The sequence below is a fragment of the Polyodon spathula genome, chromosome 23, assembly GCF_017654505.1.
Source record: "Polyodon spathula isolate WHYD16114869_AA chromosome 23, ASM1765450v1, whole genome shotgun sequence".
NCBI lineage: Eukaryota > Metazoa > Chordata > Actinopteri > Acipenseriformes > Polyodontidae > Polyodon > Polyodon spathula.
Window position 1 is genome coordinate 12,544,510 of NC_054556.1, and position 24,254 is coordinate 12,568,763.

Sequence of the window (24,254 nt, forward strand, 5' to 3'; positions counted from 1 at the left end):
GATGTTGTGTGTTCAGTGTAGTGGTTCAGAATGGGGGTGCTGTAACGTGCAGGGTGTCTGTGATGTTGTGTGTTCAGTGTAGTGGTTCAGAATGGGGGTGCTGTAACGTGCAGGGTGTCTGTGATGTTGTGTGTTCAGTGTAGTGGTTCAGAATGGGGGTGCTGTAACGTGCAGGGTGTCTGTGATGTTGTGTGTTCAGTGTAGTGGTTCAGAATGGGGGTGCTGTAACGTGCAGGGTGTCTGTGATGTTGTGTGTTCAGTGTAGTGGTTCAGAATGGGGGTGCTGTAACGTGCAGGGTGTCTGTGATGTTGTGTGTTCAGTGTAGTGGTTCAGAATGGGGGTGCTGTAATGTGCAGGGTGTCTGTGATGTTGTGTGTTCAGTGTAGTGGTTCAGAATGGGGGTGCTGTAACGTGGAGGGGGTCTGTGATGTTGTGTGTTCAGTGACGTGGGTTTGTTTTCACTCTCTGCAGGTACATAAAGATGCCCAGACCCTTCTGCTTTGAGCCAAACAATCATTACGTGGTGGCTATCCGCTTCCAGCGCTTCAGAGTCACGGAGAGACACCTGACAGCCTTCATACTGATCGATTCAGTGAGTCAAAATGTGCTTTACCTGCCTGATGTTTTCTGAGATGTTTTGAACAGCGCAGTGCATTTCCGTGATGTAAAAATGAAGACAAATAACATTATGAGTAAGTCAATAGCCTGTACTTTATCAGGTGGCAGTACTGTAATAAATAATTATGCTTCAGTGGGTCCTCCTTCAGTGCCTGCCACTGTCTGTTGGGCTTGGCTATACTCTGTGCCCACTTAGATAAGATGCCATACCTAGATAAGAGTAACCTGGAGCTTTAACTTGTGAATATTTTATTGAAACACAAATATAATAACAATTATTGGGACATGTAAGGGGGTGTGAAATCCATGGCCACCGCTACCAATATAAGTGGCAGGTATAGGGCATGGTATTCTGATATAAGCTCCCTTTCTCGTGGCGACGCCCCTGGTTGGCATAGCTGCAGATACATGTTATACACTATTCCTTATGAAAACGTGATGGTGAGTGAAGGGTAATCACTTGGTCTCAATGTGTGTTAATTGGGTATTATTTAAGTTGTGTGAAAATGGTGTAAGATGACATTGCTATCTGGGTTGGGATTTTAAGCTTTACTCAAGGTTAAGATGAGGTGGGATTACAACCTGAAATCTTGGCTCTGAATCTTAAACTCTCACCGCCTGTTATTGTAGCTTGAAATTGCCTCCCTGCAATAAATAAACAAGCAATAAAGTGATAGTAGTTTGTAATTGACTTACCTTTCATTTTTTCACTTTAACATATTTTTGTCTCCTCTATTGAATCAGTAGCCTACCATGGGTTTGTTATTTCATGTTTTTCTTTTAGATATACAACCCCACCTACTGGTTGCTTGTAGAAGTGTAACAGTCAACTCCAACCAAGATGTTTTGAGGCCCAAAATTATAATATTTAATCAATTAAGTTTTAAAGGATAACTAACACTAGTTATCCTTTAAAATGTTTCCTTTAATTAATTACTTGGTGGGACAAAACTTCAAATTGTTTGGCAAATTAACTCCCCATTCTTAGGCAAATGGAAAAGCAAAGCTACATTTTTTTTGAGTGGAATAAAACAATTGTAACTAGCAAGAAACAGCAAAAAGTAGTCTTTTTATTCCTCTGTGTGCAGTAGACCTTTTCTTTGCACTAACTTTCACCATCTTATCTCCCTGCTCTCTCTCTTAGTTGGTTCTGTTCCCAAGGTACACAGAACTGCCTGGTTTCCATGGAAACAGCCCGGCCGCGATACACCACCGGGAGGAGATGGAGAGATATGTGTGTCTGGACTCGTTTCTGGTGGCGCCGGTGCCCATGCTGGCAGAGATGTGTGCCAAGCTTCTCTGTAGTATCTCAGCTATCCTGCATGACGGGGCAGTGCGTGAGTACAGTACAGGATAAAGAGGAGTGAAGAGCTACAGCTCTGATTGGTTACAGAATCTGGGGGTTATTTGTTCATTTCTCTCTTGTGGGCCACTTGTTCCCGCTGCTGTTTTTGTGTATTCTTTAGGGTTTACTAGGGTGACCACCCGTCCCTAAATGGGCGGGAAAGTCCCCAAATGTAAAGATCAAGTCCCGGTCCCAGGCTTAATGCCTCCGGGACGGCATTTGTCCCAAATTTGTAGACACAGTGCAATCTTACAGCGTAGTGCCAGTCAAACCATAGCATACCTGTTTATAGTGCATCATAGCACCACCCCAGCCACAATATTTTTCAATGCCTGACACTCACTCGCTTGCCAGTTAAAAAAAAAAAAGTATGTTTTTATCCAGGCGCACTCCCAGAAATCTTTCACATGGTACGCACAACTAACCACATCGACATCTCACCCCCTCTCATGCTGTTAACGAGTCTGCATCAACAAGCTGTAAAGTGTTTAAGTCAGAGTGCTACATTTCTGTTCTTTCCTGAGTTTCCCTTTTTGAAAATGAATAAACAAAGCGCGTTGCCATCAAGACAGAAAAGCAACTACAGTGACAGCCAAACAGTCCACAACAACAAAAGCTACAAATAAACCTATTTGAAATACAGACTTAAAGGGAAAACTAGCTCAAAAATATTTTATGCTGGTTCCATTTCTAATCTTTTTAATCTCACAATCACTACAACTAATCATTGCTCACCACCCCACCATTCTTCAGGGGCAACAGTAAAAAAAATGTAAATAGTGTGTCCCGTTTTTGCATTTTGAAAAGGTGGTCACCGTAGGGTTCACGTGACTCGACTCTGTTTTAACAAGACTTAGGAAACTTAAGTAACCTCAAGCCCTTAACAGCAGCATTCATGTAAATGAATTGATCCCCCAGTCTTGGGAACATTTTATTTGTTACAGCCCCCCTGAAGTCTCCAGCCCCCAGTCTGGGAAACCCCGATTTAAGCCATGAGTGTATATGCACAGCCATTAACGAGGCACACTTGAGAGAACACCAACACAAGTGTGTTTCTGAAAATGGCTGTTTTACATGGTAGCCTGTCACGAAGACAGCTGTAGTGGGTGATGTCAGACCAGAACCAGGAACCAACAAATAAACAACAGAGAGGTGGAGTTTAGTGAAGCTGAGCGCTTGGGTTGTGCTCAGCATTTAATAAATGAACAAGCAGAAAATAAAAGGTTGTAAAGACAAACAAAACACAGGACACAGCACTTTAGCCAAAATAAAGAGACAACACGGTGAGCTGATATTTTAGCTTTAACTATTTTTATTACCTCCGTCTCCACACCCGGTCTTCACTCACCGAACACACAACCCCAAGTGAGTGAAAACATGCTGCTTTTATGCAGCTTTACCAAGACTCGATTGCTAATCAATCATTCAATTGGAGTCTCTTGCAATTCCCCATGCTCACATATTACATTTTACCTGCACGTGAAGTGCTGTGCAATCCTCGTGCTTAAATACAAATATACATTTTAAGTCACTCGTGTTCATAACCCATATTATCCCATGTACCAACTACAGTACACCAACATTAACACACTACACTTAACATACAACACAAATAAATAGCCCAGGGGCGGGGCACTTTGCCACATAACCATTTGAGTATGTTTGCCTTTTCAGAGACTATCTATCGACTGGTAAAAAAAATGTGTCTTTTATAAGACAGAAACTTTTGTAGAACGTTCTCGGCCCAGCTCAAAACCATTATATCTTTGATGGCAGCAGAACTTACACTAATTGCAGTTCTTTTTTAATGCACCTGCACTGTAAGGGTCTAATTGAATGGTCGATGAGCCTATCCTTTGTTTCGGTTGCAGCCTGCGAGTGTGACCTCCAGGGCTCTCTCAGTGCAGTCTGTGAGAAGATTGGTGGGCAGTGCCAGTGCAAACCCAACGTGATCGGACGCCGCTGCAACCAGTGTGCACCAGGGACATATGGCTTCGGACCATATGGCTGCCACAGTAAGTACATTTCAATAAACCTCCACCATCTACACCAGGGGGTGAAAGGATAGAGGTGGACCAGCAGTATGGAAAGCCATGTACAGTACAGTCGATATCCATGCCACCGACATGAATTTATAAAGGACTATGTTTTATAAGCATTATTATTTCTACTTTTATAATCATTAATGAGCTTGGCCAACTCTTTTGAATGACATGGACTTGGTAGTATATGATAGCCAAGTTGCAAAAAAATGTCAGAAATTTGTATAGATACACTAGTGTAATTCATTTTACAGGAGCTAACAAAGTTAACTGCAGCATGCTATGGTAAAAGAATACTGTTGTAAAGCACAGAGAAGTGTAGTAAAGCACTGTAAATTCATATAAGTTTGGGAAAAGCATGGAAAACTACAAAATCACTATATTAAAGGATTTAATGTACCACTGTGTTACTGTGTCTGTAATTAACTGCACACCTCATATCCCTCCAGGCTGTGACTGCCACCCTCAGGGAGGGGTCAGTAGTCTGTGTGACCCAGTCTCGGGTCAGTGCCGGTGTCAGCATGGTGCGACTGGACGCCAGTGCAGTAATTGCCAGCCTGGGCATTGGGGATTCCCGAGCTGCCGGCCCTGCCAGTGTAACGGGCACTCTGAGACGTGTGACCCCCAGACTGGGGCTTGCACCAGCTGCAGGGACTATACCAGTGGGCATCACTGTGGCAGGTTGGTCCCAAGCGGGTCTGTTTTCTATTTAATGTAGTGTGGGCTTTTAGCTCAGTTATTATAGGAGGAGTGGCAAACACTGTTGCAGCAGCAAATGTCATTCAAAATGATCTAGACTAGATTCAGAACTGGGCAGACACATGGCAAATGACATTTAATAGAGAAAAGTGTAAGGTACTGCACGCAGGCAATAAGAATGTGCATTATAAATATCATATGGGAGATACTGAAATTGAAGAAGGAATCTATGAAAAACACCTAGGAGTTTATGTTTACTCAGAAATGTCTAGACAATGTGGGGAAACTATAAAAAAGGTCAACAAGATGCTTGGATATATTTTGAAAAGTGTTGAATTTAAATCAAGGGAAGTAATGTTAAAACAGTGCAATGCATTAGTAAGACTGCATCTAGAATATTGTATTCAGTTCTGGTCACCTCACTACAAAAAGGATATTGCTGCTCTAGAAAGAGTGCAAAGAAGGTCAACCAGAATTATAAAAGGGTTTAAAAGGCATGTCATATGCAGACGGGCTAAAAGAATTTAATCTATTCAGTCTTGAACAAAGAAGCACTTAGAATTCTAAAAGGTATTGACAATGTCGACTCAGGGGACTTTTTCGACCTGAAAAAAGAAACAAGAACCAGGGGTCACAAATAGAGATTAGAACAGAAAATAGGAGGCACTTTTTTACACAGAATTGTTAGGGTCTGGAACCAACTTCCCAGTAATATTTTCGAAGCCGACACCCTGGGATCCTTCAAGAAGCTGCTTGATGAGATTCTGGGATCTGGCAGTCACTATCAAATAGGCTATTTTTTGTAACTTCATTAAAGTTACTCTATTCAAGATCGATAAAAAAAAAAAAAAAAAGTTGAAGGAAATTCTAAAGACAGTTGCTAATGGTAATCACTTGATTTTATTGCATGTTAAAGGCAAGTTCTATGCTGAAATGCATTTATATTTAAAAAATAATGTATTATTAGTGAATACAGTAGAATTCCTGAGTTCTCTGACATTTTAAATGGTGATTATGAAACATTTGAGAAAGTAGAATTAAAAATCAATGCCATTTATTAACTTTACAAATTGATTGAAAGGATAAGGCCAGGTATTGGATATGAATTATGTAATTACTGTAGTAGCACGATAGTAATATTTTACATAGTCCTAACTGTATGCTGCCACCTGTTTTCAGTTGAGAGTTTATGTATTTCGCAGGTGCTTGGATGGTTTCTATGGAAACCCGATTCTGGGATCTGGAGAGCACTGCCGCCCGTGTCCATGTCCTGGCAACCCAGGAAGTGGTCATTCCAATGGGGACTCGTGTTCCACTGCACCGGCGTCCAATCAGATCATTTGTCACTGCAAACAGGGATACACAGGTACTCAGATCATCACTGCAGACAGGGATACACAGGTACTCAGATCATCACTGCAGACAGGGATACACAGGTACTCAGATCATCACTGCAGACAGGGATACACAATACACAGAGGTCACTGCAGACAGGAATCAGATCATCACTGCAGACAGGAATACACAGGTACTCAGATCATCACTGCAGACAGGGATACACAGGTACTCAGATCATCTCAGATCATCAGACTGCAGACAGGGATACACAGGTACTCAGATCATCACTGCAGACAGGGATACACAGGTACTCAGATCATCACTGCAGACAGGGATACACAGGTACTCAGATCATCACTGCAGACAGGGATACACAGGTACTCAGGTCATCTGTCACTGCAGACAGGGATACACAGCTACCCCAAGGGAGGAGGGGGCTGAGTGGTATAAGAAACCACACTGTGTAAAGCTTACATTGCATGGGTATCAAATTGCTGTGTTTTGTTTACTCAGTTGGTGTAGAGGGGAGGATTTAAAGGTTAACAAATAAACAGTGCCATTTTTAAATTGTCCCATATAACCATAATTATAAATTATAATTTATAATTATAAATTATAAAAATGTCATGGCAAGTAAAATGTTGACCTTACTAGTAATTTACCATTTAGTTGTTTCAGTTGTTGGTAATGATATGGGCCTTGTTTTGTCCTATTCCTGAACTGAATACTGTTTTCTCTCTGCCTCGCCCAGGCCCCCGCTGTGACAGATGCTCTCCTGGTTATTTCGGGAGCCCCGAGAGACCTGGGGGAGAGTGCCGTCCCTGCCAGTGCAACAACAACATTGACAGCAGAGACCCCGAGTCATGTGACCCACACAGCGGCCAGTGCCTGAAATGCCTCTACAACACCGATGGGCCGACCTGCGCGGCATGCAAGCCTGGTTACTATGGCAACGCAGCTGCTCAGGATTGCAGACGTGAGTCTCGTTTCTTTGTCTTGTCTATCTTGTATATCTTGCTCATTATATAGAATTGTTCAATACAAATATAATAATAATAATAATAATAATAATAATAATAATAATAATAATAATAATAATAATAATCTGTGCAGCTAAGCAATTGCAGGCTATATCTTGGGAAAAACTTGCCCAAATGTGATTAAACCATGCAGAGATGTCATAAAATGTTGGCGACTGCTTCTTCAAATTTTATAAAGGTTGTTCGTCTCGGATTGATTATTCAAAACCAGTGGAAAGTGTGTTTCTTAAATAAAAACTGGTCATTTTACTTACTATAACTTGTTAAACTGAACAACAGACACTCTGCTGTAAATACTGACATCATTTAAATCACTAAAATCGAAATATTCCTGAGTTTATTTTCATGTTCAACAGATAGAAGGAAACATAATTCAGTGGAAAGCTAGAGTGTATCCCATATGAAAGTTCACCACTATAAACTGTGTGATTTGTCAGATTGCCCGTGCTTTCCCCATGCCTCTCTTTAATATGCTTTATCATACCTCTCTGGTTTTACAACACTTTACCATGCCTCACTGTGCTTGATTACTTGTTGCTTTGATTTTTACTATGCTACACTTTTCTAAGAGATCTAAAAAAGAGAATCAGCTCTTCCAATCAATCCTCAAAGTGACTCCTCGCTGGCTGTTTCTTGCAGGCTGCACCTGTAACATCGCCGGCACGCTACAGTCACAGTGCTCCGGAGATGTGTGTAACTGTGACAGAACCACAGGGGCCTGCCCATGCCGAGCCAACGTCATCGGGCAAAACTGCGACCAGTGTGCCCCGGAGCAGTGGAACTTCGGGAGGGACAGAGGCTGTGAACCCTGCAACTGCTACCTCCAGCACTCCCTTGGGACTGACTGCAACATGGTACGTTGGAACCACAGTGTCTTTAACCTTTAAAGTGATTGCAGCTGACAAAGTAATTCCAGTTTTGCACTTCCATTAGCTTCTACTGTACATAGGTCTCAAATGTGCAGGTTTGAAAAAAAAAAACAAGTTTTTTTTTTTTTTTTGTTTGTTTTTTTCATTTTAAACATGATTCCCAGTTTGAATGCTTTACTGGTCAGGAAATGTGTTACAGTTCCTCACTCATTTCACGTCACCTTTCTTCTGGATCAAAGCATGTATGAAAGCATGCCGGTCAACATGGGAAGCTGTTAGGTGGTATTAGTAGAAAAGAAGCCAGTGAAGATGTAGGGACAGTTTCACCTCCCAGATGAAATGTCCAAGAAACACAATTATTGGCTAAAAATTATCATGATAATCCAGATTACTTTAGATCATTCCATTAACTGCAACATTCTCTCTAATAAATAGTTCTCTCTCTTTCTTTCTTTTTAAAGTAAAGCCATGCTACTGCGCTCTCCCACAATGTCATACACATACCTAGCTGTTGATTAATGAACACAAAATAAAACTACCATGTTCTGCCCTCTGTTCTAACCAGCATTGCTGTCATTGTTTTCTGTGTTCTCTGTCTAGTTTACCGGACAGTGTCTCTGTAAGCCTGGCTTTGGAGGGAGAGTCTGCTCTGATTGCCAGGAAAACTACTGGGGAGACCCCAACACAGAGTGCACAGGTACCCAGTGATGTAACCAAGGCGTCTTTTCAGGTCTACACCTACCAAGTTCCTGGGGGATCATCTAACTAAATCTATACCCATAATAAAGAGGCAATTGTACTATAGTCTCAGTACCACATCAAAGGAAATACTTTAGCCAACTTATAGCTACATTTCAAAGGTTTCGAAGGTAGTTGGCTGCCTATACGTCTAAAGGTGCCCAAGTTAGTTTTAAAAATTGCAAGTGTATTGAAATCTGTTTAACTCCAGCATATCCAATTGCACATTTGTTAAATACAGTCATCCATTGTTGAACCTGTTATGTATATCAGAGAGCGGAACCTGTCGACAGTAGGGTGTTTGTATACTTTCTTAAAGGTGCTGTGGTTTAGCTGTAAGGAGAAAAGCCTCTTCCTTTAACTATGCTTACCACTACTGTACCCTCTGTGAGTCAAATAAGCATGCTCCTACTGCAGCATGACATACTCAGACTGGTGAAAGCTTGACCGTGTCATTTATAACCTCCTTCTGCTGTAAGTGGTAGAACGAACAAGCCTGGGGTAGCTTTTGGGAATGTAAACAAAGGTGACCGTCAATAATGCCTCATGCATAATTTTAGACACACAGTGATACAATTTGACAAATGCTTGAATGTTTGACTAATTTCTGTGACTTAAGTAATTGTAGCTAACAAAATAATTCCGTAAATCTAACCTGTGTTGCACTCCCATTAGCTAAATAGGTCTCAAATGTACAGTTTTTAAAGAAATGCATGTATCGAAAACATGATCTCTGGTAGTACTTTAGGTTAAAGGATGTTATCAGTTTCTATGCCTTTTTTCAGGTAATTTGTTAGACTTGCTCTTCCTGGGTCATTTTACTTCATTAGTGTCTTCTGGGTCAAAGCATGTTACTGGCTGAAAGCCTGTCAGTTAATCTAGGAAGCAGCTGGCTGGTGAATGACATGAAATAAGTGCAACACTAACTGAAAGCATGGCTTGCAAAGAGATTTGTGTAGCACGTTTTAAAATAATAAAAATATGTTTACTATAGCATGTGCTTCTTTCAAAACTGCACACTTGAGATCTATATAATGAATGGAAGTGCACAACAAGGAAGATTTATGGAATTACTCTGTGAGCTATAGTCAAGTCTCTTATTATTACTGCTGTCAATAAGGTGAGACAGTGGAGTGAATGGACACCAGTGTAAAAGTGATCATTTTGGGATAATGACACTGTGTTTCCTCCCCCCAGCATGTAACTGTGACCCCTCTGGCTCACTGACGCTCCAATGCGATCGAAAGATGGGGCACTGCAGCTGCGTGGAGGGGGTGACGGGGGGCCGCTGTGATCAGTGTGCCCGTGGTTTCACCGGCAGCTTCCCCAGGTGTGCGCCGTGCCACCCCTGCTTTGAGGAGTGGGACAAACTGGTGTGCATGCTGCGACGAGAGCTTGATGAGATCCAGGAGAGGGTGAAGAAAATCCAGGAGTCCGGGGTGACCTCGGACTACAATGTGGAGCGCATCCAGAAACTGGAGGAGAAGCTGGCTCAGATTCAGAACCTCATCAATGACCGCTCCGCAGAGATGCTCTACCAAAGCGTCCACCAGACCGCTGATCGGCTAAGGTACAGTAAGAAACAGTTCCGAAAAGCTAGCGATGAAACTTGGGATACTTGTAGGTATTGAGATGAGCTAGGGCATGCAACTGCTTGAACCCATGTGTGTATAAACATGCCAACTAGGAGTCAGGGGGTAATTGGAACCCTGACAAACATTTGTCAGATATTATCCACTTTAGATCTTTAACACTGTTTATGAGAGGAGGATTTTTCCCCTGCACATCCCTACATACTGTAGTCTTGTTTTATTCTGGCCTTGTTACAGTAATTCCATATTTTATTAAGCAGGCTGTTAAAAACCGTAATACATAGTGATTAGGAACACATATCATGGCATAATAAACTGAAAAATAATAAATAATATTCAAATGCAGTCGGTACAATGTATTCCTTTAACAAAGTTATTTTCCTGATCATATGATTCTCTTGTAAGTACATATATTAAATAATTTAACACAAATGGAAGTACAGAGTAGCTAGTACAATGCAGTTAATGTTTCAATAATAAAACATGAATTGTAAGGTTTGTGCTTGCTACTGAGTGTGATTGTGCACTGCTGCTGTATTCCAGGATTTCCTTGAAATGAGGAGTTCTCATGCTGAGAATGAGAATCAGTTCTCATGCTGGTTATACACTGAGGAGTTCAATTTATTATGTAACTTCCCTAGATTTCCAGCAGTGCACTTACCAATACAGTTACTCACATGAAGACTCTGTCACCATTCTTTTCATTTTCTAAACGTTATAGATGCTGAGACATCTAGTGGTTGATTATAGTAACACATGTGCACGTTTTAACACAAAATAATGATTTAATTGCCAAGGCGTATTTCAAAGTAATGAAGTGGGTGGGGAATGCTACCAGTCTTTCATCTCTGGAGGTCTGGGTTCAATCACATCATAGATTACATTATTTTGGCAGGCTCAACTTAGCACTGAGGTTAGTTTAAAAGATACAAATGACATCAAAGCAGTTCAGCATGACTTACATCCACAGTATGCACATGTAAAAATAAGTTTGAATACAGACAAATGGAAAAATGCATCCATTTACCCCCAGACTATAATACACTCAATAACTTGACAAGCTTCATCACAATAGGTCACGAGGCTCTCTAGATATACACAAAAGTCTAAAGTGCGATATACATACTGTATGTATAAATGTGCTTCCTCCTTCACTATATCGTCAGAGCCAGCGGGGGATAATAATAGCTTCTTCTTTATAAATGGTGCTGCATTGTTTTTCCAGGAACGAGGTGGTGCACACAGACAGGAGGCTGCAGGTGCTGTCTGGAGAGCTGAACAGCACCTCGCACAGTGAGAAGCAACAGAGAGAGCGCCTGGGCCAGCTGGAGACTGAGCTGAGAGAGCTGAACGACACTGTGACCAAGCGGCGGAGAGAGCTGGAGAACCTCATCTCTGCAGGGACCAGCGGTAATTTCAGCACTTTTCAGCAGCTGCATGCTTACTTGAACTCGTTTTTTTCTAGCAAGCAATACAGAAAACAATGAATCCTGTTGAAAGATTTTGATGGATTTTGACTGCAGTCAAGTCACCAGCCACACCAGAGTGCAACCATCTTCATTTCTCGTCTGCCAGAGATACATGTAACACGGGCTAGATGAGTCAAACTGTCTGGAGACCTAAGAGCCAGGGCCACCTAGTGATCCTCTACTTTTGATCAAGTTTCCTTTAGTTTTTACTAGTAATACACAGCAGTGCTCTAAATAGTGCTGATGCTTACTGATATAGACACTTCTGATCTTGCCTACATTAAACATGTCTGTGGTAAGCAACTAGAGCAGCTCTTCAACTTGCAGTCAGGGCTGTTTACTCTACCATTTGCAGGCATCTGAGCAGCTGCTCCCTTCATGAAAGATGTGTCCTTCAGTTTTGTCCCCCTCTTGTTTTCCAGAGAAATTTGAGAATGTCCGCAAGTACTACCAGGAGTCCCTGGATGCAGAGCGGAGAGCCAATGCCTCAATATTGGGTCCGGACAGCCCCGTGGAGCAATCACAGGAAATGAGGAACATGACTGAGAGCCTGATGAACAAGAAGAAGGAGGAGTTCTTCCGGACCATGACAGCGCAGAAGAAATCACTGAAAGAGTTGCAGGTGAAAACCAAGGATCTGGACAAGAGCATCAACAATCTGAGTGCAAAGGTATTGTATTTATGTGATGAGAAGCTAGGTCAGGGTGGGGTTATCAGAATCCTCCGAGGATTCGACCCAGCTACCTACTTTCATGCATAATATGAATATTATACATTTATGATGAGTGGGCATAAAGAGAGCAAGCGTTACATTCCAAATAACCCCAAGCTCATTCATGAAAATGAATTGATCCCCCAGCCTGGGGACGGTTGCTTTGTCAGTTGTGAGCACTGTTTATATTTCTGTATGTACTATGCCCCCCTGAAACGTGACTTATAATGCATGCTAACAGAATAAAGCGATGGCTACATTATAAAGCTAGCGATTTTGGGTTTGCTTTTTTAAAACATCAGTGAACTGAACAATGACCCTCATTAGCATTAATTTTGGACTACCTAAAATAACATCAGGTAGTATTATAATAATAATAATAATAATAATAATAATAATAATAATAATAATAATAATAATAATAATAATAATAATTAACCAGTAGTTTGTATTTTTATTTTCAAGGTTTGTGGCAGTAAGAAAAATGGAAAGGGCTGCGCTGAAGATCCCTGCGGGGGGGCGAACTGCCGCAATGACTTTGGGAACCGGAAGTGCGGCGGAGGGAGCTGTAACGGCACTCTGAGTGCCTCCATAAGAGCGCTGAATCTCGTGCAGAACAAGACGAGAGAGATCGAAGCTGCTGCTCAGGACCTCGACAACATCCAGAAGAAGGTATTCCCCAGCTAATCTAATCAGCATTGAGAGGCAGAACTGAGTGTAGACATTTTAATTCAGACATTTGTCTATAATTGTTTCCTGCCAGCTGTTGGTTGGCTTTGAGACAATCCCCTTTCATTTCCACCAGCAGCAGAATAAAAAACAAGCAAGTCTAATTTTTGGCGTAACAATATTTACTGAGCGTCCCTTCTCCTTATTTTATTTTTTTGGGCAATTGATATCGCCCTGTGAAATGTTGTATTCTGCTGTTTTTAAGTATAACGAAGCCAATAGCTACCAAGAACTATTTCCATATCTGTCATCTTTTTATCAACTAATGGAACTGGTGGTAGTCCCAATTGGAGGGTGTTACCATCAAGCTTTACATCTGGGTTTCACAGTGCAGATAGAACCATAATGGAGCAGAACTCATGGTGTAATTGTACAGCCATGGAGTTCCAGTGTGTGTTGGTTGCTCATATCATTAAGATACAATTGGTAAAACAGAAAAAAAGTTACCACTGTGTTACCATTCTGCTCGCACATTGCAGCTGCCCTTGTGCTATCATTGCCCGCTTTGTATATCACTATTGAAAATGGTAAGGGCTGTCATTTTTGGTTTGAATGTTTTTATTGTCTGATTAGAGTCTAACGTTTTTCGACTAGAAGAACCGCATGTCCGCTTCTGATGAATCAATTCAGAAAGCTCTAATTTTGAATGGTTTGGGAAGTATGTTTTAATTGAACTGCTGTCTGTGGTGTTAATGTTCTTCTGTTGCTGTTGTCCTGCCAGGACCATGGAGACGTTTACCTCTGTGGATCTTCCATGGCATAGTAACCACAGATGAACCCTCTCTATTCATGCATTGTTGATGTTCGCAGCTTCAGGATGTTGCAAAACTGACTCAGAACATCAAAGCCCAGGCAGAGGGGACCCTCACCAAAGCACAGAGGACCAAGGATGAAATCGTGAGCTCCAACCAGAAACTCAGAAAATTCATCCAGAAGATTAGAGACTTCTTGACTGGTCAGATCATCTATATTTAGTAGTGACGCTGGCTCTTCTGAGCAAAATAATGTTGACTGTAATATACTGAAACAGTATATGACATTTTCACATATATTCATAAAAAGTATATTTCCCTTTTGTCTAACAGGTGACTGCATTGTGTATGTGTGTTAATCAATTCAATTGCAATGACCTCTAAGGTTACCTTGTGCTGGCAGCATACAAGCAGTACTCTGTATTAAGAGCCTATAGACTTTCTCTATTCTTAATGATTATAGAACAACTGAACAATGCTTTCCTATTGTTTTCTATGGAGATCAACTTTCTGTTATAACAGTAACTGAAAAGATGACACTAATTAAAGACACCTGCTTTAACAACACTGCTTACTAATGAAATGCTTGAGCCCCGCTCTCAAAGTGTTACCTCTTTCAGTGGACTACTATGAGTATTTAAGACAAAGAGGTACATAAGTAACTTTAAAAAGTTCTATTATAATAGCGATAATGACGTTGCTGTTCATTGGTCCACTTCCAGTCTTGGGCTTTACTGACTCAGAGCTCCATTATTACCTTGTAACACACCACACCAATGCCATTATCCCCTTATTGAAAGACTGTCATATCAAACAGCTTTGTATTTATACTTTACATCACAGTTAACATTACTGTAAGTCATTAGGTTTACATTTCCATTCAAAATAAATCACGCAATACCAAGAACTTTCTGGTGGCTGTATCACACAGATATTACTGACCACTATCTAGATGATTTCTATTATTACAGGGTGAGCATAGCTTAACATGCCAGATAGGAGGTATTTTGTATTTGAAGTTTATGAAATGTATCTACCCAGTATGTTTTTATATCATTCAGTGACAAGGGGGGCATTACACCTTTGTGAAAGCACCAGTAAGATTAATAATATTTAGAGGTGGTGGTTTTTTACATCATTAAATGAACCACATTGTCTTTCTTGTACTGAGGTGACAAGAAAGAAAAAACAGGTCTAAACACAATTAAAATTGTACCTACAAAATACATCTGCAGTTTGTATAGCCTTTAAGAAACCAGTCTGGTTTTGTTATTGCAGTGGATGGAGCAGACCCCCAGGATATCGAGCTGGTGGCCCGGCAGGTTCTGTCCATCTCACTCCCCGTGAGCGCCAGCAACCTCACCAAGACCATCCAGGAGATCAAGGAGTGCATTGTGAACCTCAGCGACGTCAGCTCGGTCCTTAACGCCACGGCTCAGCAGCTCACCATCGCTCACGAGCTTCTAGAGAAGGCCAAGGATGCCAAGTATGTTCCTTCAGTCTACAGCTAATCGAAATACAGTGCAAAAAGAGCCCATTTCCTGTAATAGAGGAGACGTCTAACCGTATCCTCTTTGAAATGGATACAAATCACTTTTCCTAACCACAGCATTTCCCATCTGTCGCTGCTTTTTAACTCTGTAAACCATTTGAGATCCACACTTCACATTTTCAGTGTGACTGGTTTCCGGATGACCAAACGCTGTGACATGTTGGCTTCACATTTGATCCTCCGCTGTGTTCAATGATTAACTTTAAATACCTGCATATAAGACTTTAGGTGGTATCAGTGGAACCTACAGCAGAATAAATATGCTTTACCTGATTCACGGTGAAAATAAAGTCATACTAATCATAAACACAGCAATTTGCTAATGATGGGTAAAATGTTTTTCAGCCTTTTTCTATTTATTTCCTAAGAAAATCAGAAAATAGCTAGTAAATAAACTGAACTGGTTTTGGATCAGTTCAGTTCAATGGCAGATAGAAGCATGGTATCAGAGACGTTTTCTCGGGTATTGGAAACTAACTGCGATCTTACAGTGTGTGTTTCTGTTGTCCGGACAGGGTCCAAGCAGATGGAGTGGAGAACCTGGTGAACATCACCAAGGAGTCTCTGGACAGGGCCCGCTCCACCACAGACACAGCAGAGAAAGAAGTGAAAAAAGCAAAGAAGAACCTCAAGAACGTGCTGAATGCAACTGCCGAGGTACAGCTCCTGCTTCTCTTCACTGTGCTTCAGTATGTACTGTAGCAGCGGTAGGGCATTAGTAATATTATGATAGATGGTGGAGCTGTTCCTGTAGAGTTCTGATCATGCAGTCTGTTTTCTCGCATTACTTATCAGGCAGTTTACATTTTACCAAGCTATTTTCCCTCCTCTGATGCCATTTTATTGCAAGATGATATGAAAAGCTCGTTCATGTGGCATGTAAAGATTGCCATGCACTGTTGCAGCGGTTTCTAATTTCCCTGTTATGCCTTTTCCCTTGTCCTTTTTTTTTTTAATGTAACTAAAAGTAACTGAAGTATTTTTTGATTTAAAATATAATGCATTACCATGTTTCATTACCTGTCTGAAAAAGGCACCATTACAGTTACAAGTTACAGAAAAAATCTAATCAGATTACTTCCTGTCGTGCACTTCTATTCACTCACACATGGAGTTTTAAAAGGAGCACATGTTATTTCACACGTTATATCTGGCACAGCTCTTTTTGCATGCCTTATTTGAGGAAGCAGGGGGTTGGTATTTGACCTCAAAGATATTATTACCCTATTTAAAGGAATGTACAAGTAACATATGCGCTTCTTTCATTTTGGCTGTAATTCACTACAGTATGCTGAAAAATGGTGACAAGTCTCATACTTTTAAGTACCATTTTGAATATCTGCAGAGAAGAAAAAAAAACAACAATAGTACAAAAATGTAATCGCTCATTTGTTTAATAGTAAATTAATAGTAATGAAAGGCCAGTGGTAAGCCCATACCGTGACAACAGCAACTGCTTTCTGAGCACTGACAAGTCTGAAGAGTTCAAGGTTTTCAGAGGTGTACCAGAGTGGGTTACTTGAGCTTACTGGGTGTCTGCAGTAGACACATCTACAGGAGGAAGCAGAACTCAAGTAGGGCATGCAAACTTAATGTTGGCATGAGGATATTGTTGGGCATTTAAGTTTTAACAATGAATGTCAACCTTACAAAAGTTTACCACAGTGCTTTTGCAGTTTTGCCATGCTTTTTACATAGCTATAGTATGCATTTACCAGTTTACCCTGGTTTGCCATGTCTATTAACATGCTTTTTCATACCTCGCTGTTCTTTACAATGCTTACGACGTACCTCTGCTTTACCATGCTTTTACTGTGTTTTATTACACTTTGCTGTGCTTTTACTATGGTAAACGTCTATAAAGACATACCCATGAATTCATGTTTGTACTGCTTATTAATGGTAAGATTACTGTGTATATATTTTCTAATTCCTGTCTCCAAGTCACATAACCTCTCCTCTAGAGTGGGTTTCTATTTTGACCTTCTCCTCGATAATTACAGATCACAGGCAAGCTCCAAGGCATTGAAGATAAACAGATGGATGCCATGATGCGATTGGCTAATCTGTCCAAACAGGCAGAGTCTGTGCGCAACAAGATGGAGCAGAACCGAGCGATGGCTGAAGAAGCCAAGGCCCTATCAGAGAAGGCAACCGAGGCAGCAATGGGGCTGGACAAGGTCAGATTCCATCCCACATGGGGTTTATATTCCTCTTGTGGTACTTCCTAATGAAAAGAGCAAATAGGATGCATTGGCTTATCCCACTGCCTGTCAACCTGTTTATGCCAGTTTCCTCTCAATGCTACATGTCAAAATAATAAAAGACATTTCTTGACAAATGTTTCAATGCCTTCACTGAGAAAGTTTATTTTAGTGTTACTACATATGCCAGCAAGTGTTGATAGTTATAGTGAGTCCTACAACAAGAGATAATTCCTTACTGTCTTTTCACTGTATCATTCCATAGTTGGACATTCTAGGTTCTTTATCAAGTTATGCACTGTTGATGTACCATTTTGTATACGTTCTCCAGAGGTAGTTTTAGGGCTACTACAATTAGAACCATCTTAAATATGTAAAAAGTATCCGAGGAGCCCACCTGATAAAGGCATGATCGTGTGGTGTGCAGGGTGAGTGAGGTTTGCCTTGTGACTACTGGCTGTGCAAAATTGCTGCTCTTCACTGGGGATTCGCACGTGTTTGGGAGGCAAAATTGGCAGGGACTGTCGTGGCTCCTACTGGACCAGTAAGCTCAAACGAACACCTGCAGGGTTGGGTTGGTGGTGAGATTATAGGACACCCACTGGCCTCCTGAGCTCTTGAAGGTGGGGGAATCAGTGAGATGACATTCTAAATTATGGAGAAAAACTGGGGTAAAAATAATTGGTCATGGGGTTTAATGTATTATTGAATGTATTTGTTTGATCTTGTGCTTGATCAGGATCTAGAAGAGGTGGAGCTGAAGTACAAAGAGCTGGAAGGAAAGGTGGGCGGACTGGGCAATGGAACCAGCAATATAGATAGCGTGACCGAGAGAGCGAGCAACATCAAGAAGGAAGCAGAGGAACTACTCAAGAAAGCCAATAAGGACATGAAGCAGTTAGATGGTATGTTTGGGTATTGGTTTGATTAATAGATCCATGAATGATTAATTGAGGCTTGTAAAGTAAGTCATATTAATCGATAATCGATTAATTGTTACAGCTCTACTTGACGAGCGTTTAAGCAACTGAGTAAGAGTTCATGTTTTTTAATATTTTGTTCCCCCGCTTAGAACTGGAGAAGAAGTTTGGGAGGAACGAGAAGAGAATGAAAGAGCAAGCCAAGGAGCTGATAGATCTGGAGAAGAACATCACCAGCATCAGGAACATTATTCGAAGCAACGTGACGCAGTACACCACCTGCTCGTAGCCAGGAGGGGAGAAGCAGCCCTCTGTCTCCCTGCAGGTCACCGGACACAATCTGCACCAGTCAGTCAACACCTTCCAACCATTTTCTATGACAACTGTTCCTTTCTGGGAAAGGCCCGTGTTCTACAAACATGTTGACTGTCTTCTTCTTTCTTAACGGGTGATAATAACTACAGTTCAGGTCAATGGAGATACAGTAATGCTGAATGCTGTTTCTAAACCTGGCTGAACCATTTCCCAAGGTTTAGGTTACATATTGGGCATTTGTGTTTTATTAGGCCCTCACAGCAATGAAAGCGAGATGGAGGTACTGGAATGGGGTAAATAACTCCAGGGATTGAACATGGTTCTCTGTAGGTCAGATAGTCTGGACAAGGGATTTTGGGTTACTTGGTTATAGTGCTTTAATACTGCTTTTGTTTTCTCTACTTACTATCTACAGGAATGCAGTCAATAAACCCATATGTATGTACTTTTCACCCAGTTTTAATCTCAGTCAGAACTATCTCCTTTTGCCTGAGCTGAGCTGTATTTGAGACTTTGCATGGACATTTGTTACATTCCACATTCTGTGAACCTAGGTCACAGTGACCCAGTTTTCCACAGTGCCTTCTTTTCTGATTTTGACGAAACTGCAATATTGATAAGATTGTAGGTGGACATAGATCATGGTGACCTAATTTGACATTGATTTGGTTAACCGTTCTTGTTGAATCAGTTGCAGAAACAGCTGTTTGAATCTGTGCAGATTGCTGCTCTCTGCAACTCCGATCCATGCACCTGTTGCTTCAACGGTTTATATTGGAATGGGCAAATTAGCCCAGTCAGCACCATTACGTTCAATCTGAATAATCAAATTATCCTTTATGCTGTTCTGGTACTAACACCTGTAATGTGTTTTTTCCTTTTCTGTAAACCTGATCTAGCCTATGTTATGTTGTTCTATGGCAACAGTATTTGAGTAATTGCAATAAAAACCAGTATTAAAAAAAAAAAAAAAAAAAACAGTATAAAAATAAAAAAAATGCAATTTATGTAATTCAATAAACAACAGAGAGCGCTGTGGCCCGGCAGCTGCAGGCTGCTCTTATTCTGCAATGCAGTATCAGGTTATCAATAATAGTGTAAGCTATAAACTGAATAACAGTGGGGGAGTGGGGTGGGGGTAGTGAACAGAAAAAAAAAAAAAACGTATGACAGAATGCAGATCATTTTGAGTTTCAACCCATGTGGTTCTTGCATCTTTGTAGACCTACAGTACTTGTTTAAACTACAAAATAAACCCATTGGAGGGAATCACATGAGTTCCATAGCTAAAAGACTGAAACAATGATAATAAACTATATAATTCTGTATACAGTAATAAGAACAGGGAAGATTTTATATATGAATACGATTGCATTTTACCCACCTCTGTGCTAGATGGTGCTGTCCTAAGTGAGCCTCATTGCCTCTCATTTTTCAGCAAGGGATAAAACAGAATCTATTTTTGTATATACAGTACTCTACACTTAAAAAAGCAGGTCCTCAAAAAGGTTCTGAGACACACATGCAGTCAGAAATTAAATATATACGATTGTTTACTGCATGTGCCCCATAGGACCCCAGTGTAAATGAGCTGGCTTCTCCCAGTGAGAGAACAACTTAATAAATAAATCGTGTGAAATTTCCACAAAGAAATAATAAGAATTTAGCAATCGAAAACCTCAGAGCAAGTGCATTTCATCAACCAGCTTTGATAGTGGCTTGCTTCACAGAATTTATAGAATAATCGAGAATTAAACTTGTCTAAAAAGCAGGACTAGTTTGATTAGTTTGATATCCATGTTTTCGAACACAACATATTACCCTAGTGCCTGTACAGTGGGTTGTATCAGGGTCACCCAGTCTCTGTCATGTTTGTGTCTAATTTGTAGTTTGATATGCACATGATAATTCTCACAGACTACAATATCTGTGAATGCTGTCTTTAATGTACACTGGAGATCAGTTTTAAGTTCCAATATAAATGTAATTACATGCTTTAATTAATTACTGCTTTGTTAGGAGGATCTTGCTTACTTGTTCCAATCAAGTTAAATCTTTTAGTCTGTTTCAGAATGTGGTTGGAAATAATATCTATAGTGGAATGCATGAGGGCCAGAGTTTGGGAATCACTGACCTAGAGGATCTTAGCTGGGTAACCTTGCTCGAAAAGAAGCCAAGCGCCATGCCTGTCAATACTGATTCGCCCCCAATACCAGCTAAAATGTGTTCTTTAAATCTGTTGTACTAAATAAGTATTATTATTTATTTTCTGGTTAAATTGTGTTTGACAAAACTGCTAATATATATTTTTTCTCAAAGCCAGCTCGCCATTAATATCATTGTCTGCTAGTGTGAGTCAATCCCAATACCTCACTCCTATCAGGGCCAGCTCTATATTAACAGAATGCATATGCATTTTAATAGAGGTGTGGTGGAAATGTAATTGTGTGCTAATTAGGGAATTATCAAATATCACATTGGAATGTATTCTCATGTAACATTTTAAACATACAGGGGTTTTGGAACACTTATTTCAGCACAACCACGCAACATTAAAACAGCAGTTCAAAATTCAATCGGGATGTGATACATCTTTTTTCTCCAGTAGGGGGAACTCAGTACTCTAAAACCGTCCTCTCTGTTGTCCCTGAAACGGCTCAGGAGATAGACTCCCTCCTGTTAATGCTTCGTAAAGAGGACTATTAAACTTGGTCAGTAAATTCCACTTTTACAGCAGTCACACTTTGTGTGCCTTCCTCACTCACAGCAAGACTATAAAAGTTCGTGTAAAATTCTGTTTTCATTTCTGAACATCACAGATGACTCAGACAGTTGAAGGCACATTCATGAAGCAGGTGAAAATACCAGTGACGCTAACTCACAGCCTTGCCATCTCACTGAGGGCCCTTTCAGCACAAACGCTTTAGACATAAAGCTCCCTGTCTCCTTTTGAACGGCAAATGAGGGGTTGCAAACATTACTTATTGTTTGAAATAACAAATAAAATAAGCATAACACCGAATAAAATATTGACTTTTAATACTCAGTTGTAATTTAACGTAGAAAAAAAAAACGTATTTTAAAATGTTTTTTTTTTTTTTTCACGGGAGAGTTTTTAGAATGAATTACAACTAATACTAAATTGTAAATAATTCGTTTTTTTAAAAAGTTCTAGTGAATTAAGACGTGGATAACTTAAAATAATGAAAACTACACAACATACATCTTACTACGTTTTTTTTATTTTATTTTTTTTTACTTTACCTGTTGAGCCGGGTGAAGTATTTTATTGTGCAGACCGGGGGACCATTTCAGTTTGCAAATTCCAGCCTGAGAACGCTGCTAAGACTAAGCGCTCAACTGGGAAGAGGCCATTAGGAAAGCCCGAAGTGGAGTTTCAAGGGGCCTGCAACAGGAATAGACACTGCAGAACCTTCAAATGGTTTGTGAATTAAATAACAAAGGATAGTAGACACGAAGTGAACAGGTTTTTTCACCTATAAGAAAACTCCAAGCTAATGCTTAACTAAAAAAAAAAAACAGCAGGAAAGCCAGGAAAGTAAAATGCAAGCTTTAAAAGAAAGCCTCTGAAATCTAATAGGTTGTATTAAATGTTTAGTGACGTCTGTGAACGGAAGCCACAAACCTTAAATCATTCAATGCTCTTGATATCCCCCTTTCTCCTCAGTCCCATCCGTAAGATCCATCACATAGTTTTCATGTTACAACTTTTGCTCTCAACTTTTGTCAAAAGTTTTTAGGGACGTTAAATAACAGTGCGATCTGCTTCAGTTTGTAGTCGGGGATACGCGGCCCATCGGTAAGTAAATGTGGTGGTTGTTTGTTGTATATGTTATTACGAGCACATTAAATGTAAATTAAAATGTACTGTATGGAAGCACACCTTTTTTGTGCCTACTGTATTTTCCCAAACGTGCATTTCCCATTAATTGGTTTTACCAAGTTGCAGGTTTTTTTTTTTTTTTTTTTTTTTTTTTAAAGCTGAAGAGCTTAAATACCTTTTTAGCCTAATAAAACTTTAAAAGAAGTTTTAGAAATTATTTTGCAAATGAGGTTACGGTATACTATACGGAGGGTTGTGAACAGTTTCAATCAGTTTTCAGATTTTTCCAGCGATTGACTAGTCCTTTTTATATTTCAGGTTTTAACGGGAAAATAGGTTTAAATATAACAGCACGTTTATGAAAGTCATGAAGGAGATACTCTTATTATTATGTGGTAAGTACAATTGTTATTAACATGTCAATTTAGCGCAGAGGGGGAAGTGCTGCAGTGAGTCTTGGAAGCGCTAGTTGATGTGTACGTTCACCTGGCAAAAATTAGTCCGGTGTGCCCTTTGCTTGCTTTATATAATAATAATAATAATAATAATAATAATAATAATAATAATAATAATAATAATAATAATTCAATTTTTGTTTTTGCATGGATGAATGGTAAACGTATAGTTACTTTTTCTGTAAAAGCACTAGGTTATTGTAGAGCATGTACATGTGCAAATATGCGATTGATTGTATTTTTGCTGAACAAAAAAAAAAAGCAAATGGTTTAGTTCACACATGTTTAATAACAGTAGATCTCTGTATGCGAATATGTATTTGTAGTAGGAACACAGTGGCGTGTTTGGTGATATTTTTATAAGTGTAATGTTTGTTACTTTGTAACACGGCCGCTATCTACTTATTATTTATTATTATTATTATTATTATTATTATTATTATTATTATTTTATTTGTTTTATTTCTTTTTTGAGCAGTATTAATCTAAACTGGTGCTAGTCCTATTGCTTTTTTTTTTAAATTTCAAAAGGTTTGTGCCTGGCCTACAACGTATTACATTTTTGTCTAGTACTTCTTATAAATAGCGCATTACTGAGGTAGTACACTAATACACAGATTGGACTAGGTGGAAGGCGTTTATCCTCACGTAAGCACATTCTGTTACCATCATGTGTTTTAACTGAATTGCAGCTGAATTTACAGTTGTCTAAGCTTGTGTCAGGACTTGAGGCTATTGTGTGCCCTGGAATGTAGTTCCAGTGGTCACAGTATGGCAGTAGATTCTAATATAGAACCCTTGATTCCTCTTCCCTGAATAGCATCTATAATGTTCCCTAACCCTTTCCTCACACCCTCTATATATTATTACATGCTTAACTTTAAATACTCAAATGAACAATCTAATATGACTAAGGGTCTAGTGGACAAACTTGTGTGTAAGATAGTCCTAACCCCCTGTCACTCCCAGATTGTTATGTTTGAGTTTTATCTGCAGGTGCTGGATACTCAGTTCTGTTGA

The 24,254-nt window shown here is 40.0% G+C and overlaps 2 protein-coding genes across 5 annotated transcripts in view; both read left to right on the forward strand.

Moving 5' to 3' along the window:
* The window catches only part of LOC121298169 (laminin subunit beta-2-like), an 81,072-nt gene extending 61,202 nt beyond the window's left edge, over positions 1-19,870 (forward strand). For all 3 annotated transcript variants that reach the window (XM_041225083.1, XM_041225085.1, XM_041225086.1), the window contains exons 18-35: positions 473-593; positions 1,764-1,956; positions 3,836-3,979; positions 4,456-4,687; positions 5,908-6,071; positions 6,795-7,019; positions 7,723-7,937; positions 8,553-8,649; positions 9,888-10,260; positions 11,508-11,692; positions 12,174-12,421; positions 12,929-13,135; positions 14,003-14,147; positions 15,223-15,430; positions 16,012-16,153; positions 17,500-17,676; positions 18,440-18,605; positions 18,773-19,870. In XM_041225083.1, the coding sequence (XP_041081017.1) occupies positions 473-593; positions 1,764-1,956; positions 3,836-3,979; positions 4,456-4,687; positions 5,908-6,071; positions 6,795-7,019; positions 7,723-7,937; positions 8,553-8,649; positions 9,888-10,260; positions 11,508-11,692; positions 12,174-12,421; positions 12,929-13,135; positions 14,003-14,147; positions 15,223-15,430; positions 16,012-16,153; positions 17,500-17,676; positions 18,440-18,605; positions 18,773-18,909 (3,379 nt within the window). In that variant the 3' untranslated portion in view covers positions 18,910-19,870. The remainder of the gene's footprint in view (positions 1-472; positions 594-1,763; positions 1,957-3,835; positions 3,980-4,455; positions 4,688-5,907; positions 6,072-6,794; positions 7,020-7,722; positions 7,938-8,552; positions 8,650-9,887; positions 10,261-11,507; positions 11,693-12,173; positions 12,422-12,928; positions 13,136-14,002; positions 14,148-15,222; positions 15,431-16,011; positions 16,154-17,499; positions 17,677-18,439; positions 18,606-18,772) is intronic.
* Positions 19,871-22,385: 2,515 nt separating this feature from the next.
* The window catches only part of LOC121298065 (laminin subunit beta-2-like), a 53,556-nt gene continuing 51,687 nt past the window's right edge, over positions 22,386-24,254 (forward strand). The window contains exons 1-2 of one of the 2 annotated variants that reach the window (XM_041224845.1): positions 22,386-22,755; positions 23,098-23,174. In XM_041224845.1, coding sequence (XP_041080779.1) covers positions 23,138-23,174 — 37 coding nt within the window. In that variant the 5' untranslated portion in view covers positions 22,386-22,755; positions 23,098-23,137. The remainder of the gene's footprint in view (positions 22,756-23,097; positions 23,175-24,254) is intronic. The other variant, XM_041224846.1, reaches the window with a different exon arrangement.